The sequence below is a fragment of the Mastomys coucha genome, unplaced genomic scaffold, assembly GCF_008632895.1.
Source record: "Mastomys coucha isolate ucsf_1 unplaced genomic scaffold, UCSF_Mcou_1 pScaffold6, whole genome shotgun sequence".
NCBI lineage: Eukaryota > Metazoa > Chordata > Mammalia > Rodentia > Muridae > Mastomys > Mastomys coucha.
The window spans coordinates 99,417,446-99,422,487 of record NW_022196912.1 but is presented as its reverse complement, the minus strand read 5'-3'; the positions used below and the strand labels follow the sequence as shown (position 1 = coordinate 99,422,487).

At 42.4% G+C, this 5,042-nt stretch overlaps 2 protein-coding genes across 2 annotated transcripts in view; both read right to left on the bottom strand.

Moving 5' to 3' along the window:
* Positions 1-5,042, bottom strand: part of Bbof1 (basal body orientation factor 1) — a 31,019-nt gene that overhangs the window by 14,653 nt on the left and 11,324 nt on the right. The window lies entirely within an intron of this gene.
* On the bottom strand, positions 2,268-3,789 carry LOC116079571 (E3 ubiquitin-protein ligase RNF113A). Its single transcript, XM_031355238.1, has one exon. The coding sequence runs from the start codon at positions 3,525-3,527 to the stop codon at positions 2,514-2,516; it is 1,014 nt and encodes a 337-aa protein (XP_031211098.1). The 5' UTR covers positions 3,528-3,789; the 3' UTR covers positions 2,268-2,513.

Genomic DNA, 5,042 nt, shown 5'->3' with positions numbered 1-5,042 from the left:
CAGCAACCACATGGTGGCTCACAGCCATCCATAATGAGATCTGACACACTCTTCTGGTGTGTCTGAAGGCAGCTACAATGCACTTAGATATAATAATAAATAAGTCTTTAAAAAAAAAAAAAACAGTTTCTAGGGCATTCAGATATACTCTCTTAAGATTTACAAAATGCCAGGCAGTGGTGGCGTACGCCTTTAATCCCAGCACTTGGGAGGCAGAGGCAGAGGATTTCTGAGTTCGAGGCCAGCCTGGTCTACAGAGTGAGTTTCAGGAGAGCCAGGGATCCCTGTCTTGAAAAAAAAAAAAAAAGATTTACAAAATATGGAATCACAAAACAATAAAGTTCTTAAATGGAAAGAAACTTTAGGGACCAGACTACAGTTTGCTAAATATAAAAAAGAGAATAGTGGATTGGCAAGAAAATAGATTCCCAGAATTCATGTAAATGACAGGTAGATGTGGCACCCACCTATAATTTCAGCTTTGGAAGGTAGAAGGAATCCTCAGAGTAAGCTCGTTAGGGAGACTAGCCTAATCAGGGAACTCAGGGTTTGAGTGAGACTCTACCTCAAAGAATTAGGTGAAAGAGTAACTAAGGAAGATTCGCATCACCAACCTTAGGCCTTCACATGAAATTATCTCCTGTTAATCTTCACTGTCAACTTGATTAGAAATCACCGTGGAAACATTCTTCTGGCTGTGTCTAAAAAGGTGTTTTTAGAAAGGCTCAGGGACTGGCAAGATGGCTGAATGGTTAAGAGAATTTAATGTTCTTCCAGAGGTTTGGTTTCTAGCACCCACATTTGGTGGCTTACAACTGCCTGTAATTCCAGCTCAAGCGATCTCACATTCTCTTCTGGTCTCCAAGGGCATACAAACATAGATATACTTTATATATTTAAAAATGGAAAGGTTCAGCTGAAGAGGGAAGAGCCACCTTGAATGTGGGCAGCACCATTGGAGAGTTTGGGGTTCAGGACTGAATATGAGAAAGCAAACAGAGTGCTGGCATTTATCATTCTTTGCTCCTAATTTTGTGACCAGGGGCTTCATACTCCTGAGGCCATGACGTTCCCCACCATGATGGCTTGGACACCATGTGAGCCAAATTGTGAGCCAAATTTTCCTTAAGTTGCTTTTGTCTCAGGCATTTTGTCCCAACACTGAGAAAATACAGGTAAGATTTAAATAATACAGGTAAAATGATTAGCATAGTAAAAACATTTAATGGCATAGCATAATTCTCACTTATTACTTAACAACTTTTGTATTATAATTTGTTCTAATATAATAAATCTGTTTTATTTTTCTTTCAGATGTTCTTATAACTGTTTGCATCTAATTTTTCAAATGGCTTATTTTGTCACACTTTTAAAATTAATGTCAGTGTACTAGTTCATATATGGGTCAAATATCCCCCATCCTAGCATCTAGAGATGAATCTCTGATACATTATTAGACTCCCCTCAAAATCTGTATATCAATAAATCTTTCAAAAGATAATTAGTAGGGCCAACAAAATGGTTCAATGTTCAATGGGTAAAGGTACCCAGGACCCACACAGTGGAAGGAATACCTGACTCCAAGTTATATTTGACTTACACACACACACACACACACACACACAGGTAAATAAAAGTTAAGGTGAAATTAGTGGCTGAGCACGGTGACTCACAATTATAATCCTAGAAGTTAGAAGCCTGATGAAAATAATTCCAAATTTAAGACTTGCCTGGAATATGTAATGATTTGAAAGTCAATCTGAGACACAGAAAGATTGACTCAAAAACTCAAAGGAGCAAGTGAGATGGCTCAGAAGGTAAAGGGATTAAGGAGTCTGTCACCCAACCCTGACAACTTAAGTTTGAGTTTGAAGTAAATTCGGATGGAGATGACTCTACAAAATTGTCCACTGATTCACTGCACAAAGATAGGGTGCTAACAAACACACTAATCTTGCTTTCACTTTTTTTCTTTGAAATAGATAACTTGAATCCCTTTTCATAAACTAAATGTTTTAGACTCAATATGCAGAGAATTCTATAAAAACAATCTCTTACCTATATATTCACTACAATTTTAAGTATAGGAGTCCCTCGTATCTGCCTCATTTCTTCTACATTTCAGATTCCATAGACCTGCTCTATTTTTTTCCAGTAAGCTACTAACTTTGTCCTTGAATTTTAAGTGTTCGTCAACAGCCCTCTTTAAAGTCTGAAATCTACCTCTCCAACAGGTGGCGACATTGTTCTTTAAGAGAAAAACCACATCAGGGTACTAAGAGTTCTTTATTTAGATTCAGAATGTATAGTTACATACACAGGATGGTCAGACAGCCGGCTAGGAGTTCTTTAACTGTACTGATTCCATCTCCAGCACTGTCATGGAAAACAAAACTTGGATATTCTTCCTAAAAAACTTAAAATTTCTTCAATTATGGTTGCTTTGGTTTGAGGTGACTAAAACAAAAAGTACTTTGAGATTTGACAATTATGGAAAATCTAAGTAATGGCAATTAGATTCCATCGGGGTCTTCTGGGGTGTTGGAAGCACCACTGTCTGCTTTTCCATACTTCTCCAGTTTAGCAATCAGTTCTTTGGCAGGATTGAAAACCCCATGGGTCTGTTGCTCACAAACATAGCATCGTGGAGTGGTTCTGAAATGCTGCAGAGCACAGGTCTCACAGAAATAATGTTTACACTTGGTGACCACCGGATTCTGGAAGGTTTGGCGACAGATGAAACATTTGAATGGTATTTCCTCATCATCACTTTCTACTTCGTAGTTTTCGTCTTCATACACACCATAACGGCCCTCGTCGAGCTCACGTTCTATCTGCCATCCGTGCTTGTAATCTGAACGGTCATGGAGGAATTTGCAGCTGTCTCCAAAGCCACAGAAGCCAGTCTCCTTGTAGTCCTTACAGATGTCAGGCTGGTAATCCCAGCGCACGGTGGCACGTAAATGTTCAGGGGCTCGGATGGGGCCCTTTCTCACCATGCCAGAGGAGGCATTGCCCATAGACGTGTCCTTAGGCTTCATGTACTTCTGGTAATTATTGATTCCACGATAGATTTTGTCATCCTCCTTGCCTCTCAGCTCCTCCTGGATTTTCTGACTGCGCTCAAAAATGGCCTGTGCGTCTCGCTCCTTCTCCGTATCCAGCTCGTACACTGCTGTGGCCCCCATGTCCTCGGGCCCTACCGGTTTCGCCGAGCGCGTGGACTTGTAGACGACGCCTAGACTCTCATTCCCCGTCTTCTCCTCCTCTTCGCCGCTCAGGTCACAGTAGGCCCCCTTCTGTTTACCGCTGCCACCCGTCTTCTGAATCATGGGATTGTGGGCCGCCCGCTTCTTCTCCGGTCGCACAACCGTGCAGCCCTCGTCGCTACTGCTTCCACTTTCCCCGGAGTCCGGGTCGCACGCCGGCCGCTTCCGGCGTCCAGCGCTCCCTTTCCGCCCGGGCTTTTTGAAGAGGAAAGTGCACACCTGGTCCGCCGACTTTTCCTGAGGAACTTGTTCTGCCATCTTCGACTCCCGAAGCGCCGAAACGGCTGGCAGTAGCTGCGGCGTGAAGGGCGGCGCGGGCTGCTGCGTCACTGCTGAGAAGCGCGGCTGCGTCACTGGGGCGCTGCGAGGCGGCAGCAGCTGAGGCCGAGAACGACACGGCGCATGCGCCAGCCAGCCAGGAAAAGGTTTTAAAGAAAAGTTGAAGCTAGGTCTTTAGTCAAGTATTGCTGTGATTCTTGAATTGCAACGAATACAAAACTCCCGCCTCAAAGAATTTGCAGTTCATTAGGGAAAAGGTAAATCAGGATGTGTTCTGTACCAAATCCCATGGAAAGGTACAAGGAATCGTTAAACAGAACTCTGGGGAAAGACCTCGAGGAGAAAGTGCATTTAAGGTAAGCCTTTAAATGCTAGGAGAAAATTTAATAGATAAAGATCCATCAGCTATTTATTGATAATAAAAGAGATATTCTGAACTTAACAAAAAAGACAAAGACTGGGAGTGTAGCTCAGTGGTAGGTTGCTTCTCAAGCATACCCAAGGCTCTGGGTTTAAGCACCAAAACACAAAATAAAGAAGACTTCAAAGTTATGTGAATATCCAATTTGGATAAATTAAACGGTTAAAGGACTGTGTATGGGTGTAAGTGTAGTGTTATAAAAGGTGAAAACTTGATATGGGTGGATTTAACTTACACACTAAACTGTCTAAACAATATGTTGTTTACAGCTCAGAAATATAGAAGATTCTTGAGGGAAATGAACAGAACATTTTAATTCCAACACTTGGGAGGCAGAGGCAAGAGCTGAGAGTTAGCCTAGGCTACATGAGACCCTCCTCAAAATAAAATTAGGATTGGGGGCTTGGAGAGATGATTCAGCAGTTAAGAGCATGTATAGGTCTCGAAGAAGACAAGAGTTCAGGGTCCAGTGCCCACATCAGTCAGCTAATAACTGCTTATAGCTCCGGCTCCAGAGGATTCTGGCTTCTGCCGGTACATGAACACACATGTATACCCCACCCCCCAACACCCATGCACATAATTACAAAATTCTTTGAGACAAAAAGAATAAAAACCAAATAAAGTTGGGGAGGCTTGTACCTGTAATCCCAGCACTGAGAGGCTAAGACAGAAGAAGTGTTTCAATCATGAGGCCAGACTGGGCATACAAAAAGAACCTGGCCATCTGTTACATAACAGAAGGGAGTCTCAAGTAACCAAGATGCATGAATAGTCCTACTGCAGCTGTGTATACTTAGCTATAAGGGTGTGTGGTTTTAAAGTATGCTTACGATTCTTTGACACTATCTTCAAATAATGGAACCTAATTTCCATCCTTAGAATGTTGACCAGATTTAGAGACTTGATTCCAAATAATAGACTATGGGAGAAATGTTGCTATGCCAATTGCAAGGATAGGTATACAGGTCAGGGTAGAATGCTTTCATAGCACACATGAGGCCCTGGGAACGAATGAACACAGACCACACCTCTCTCTCTCTCTCTCTCTCTCTCTCTCTCTCTCTCTCTCC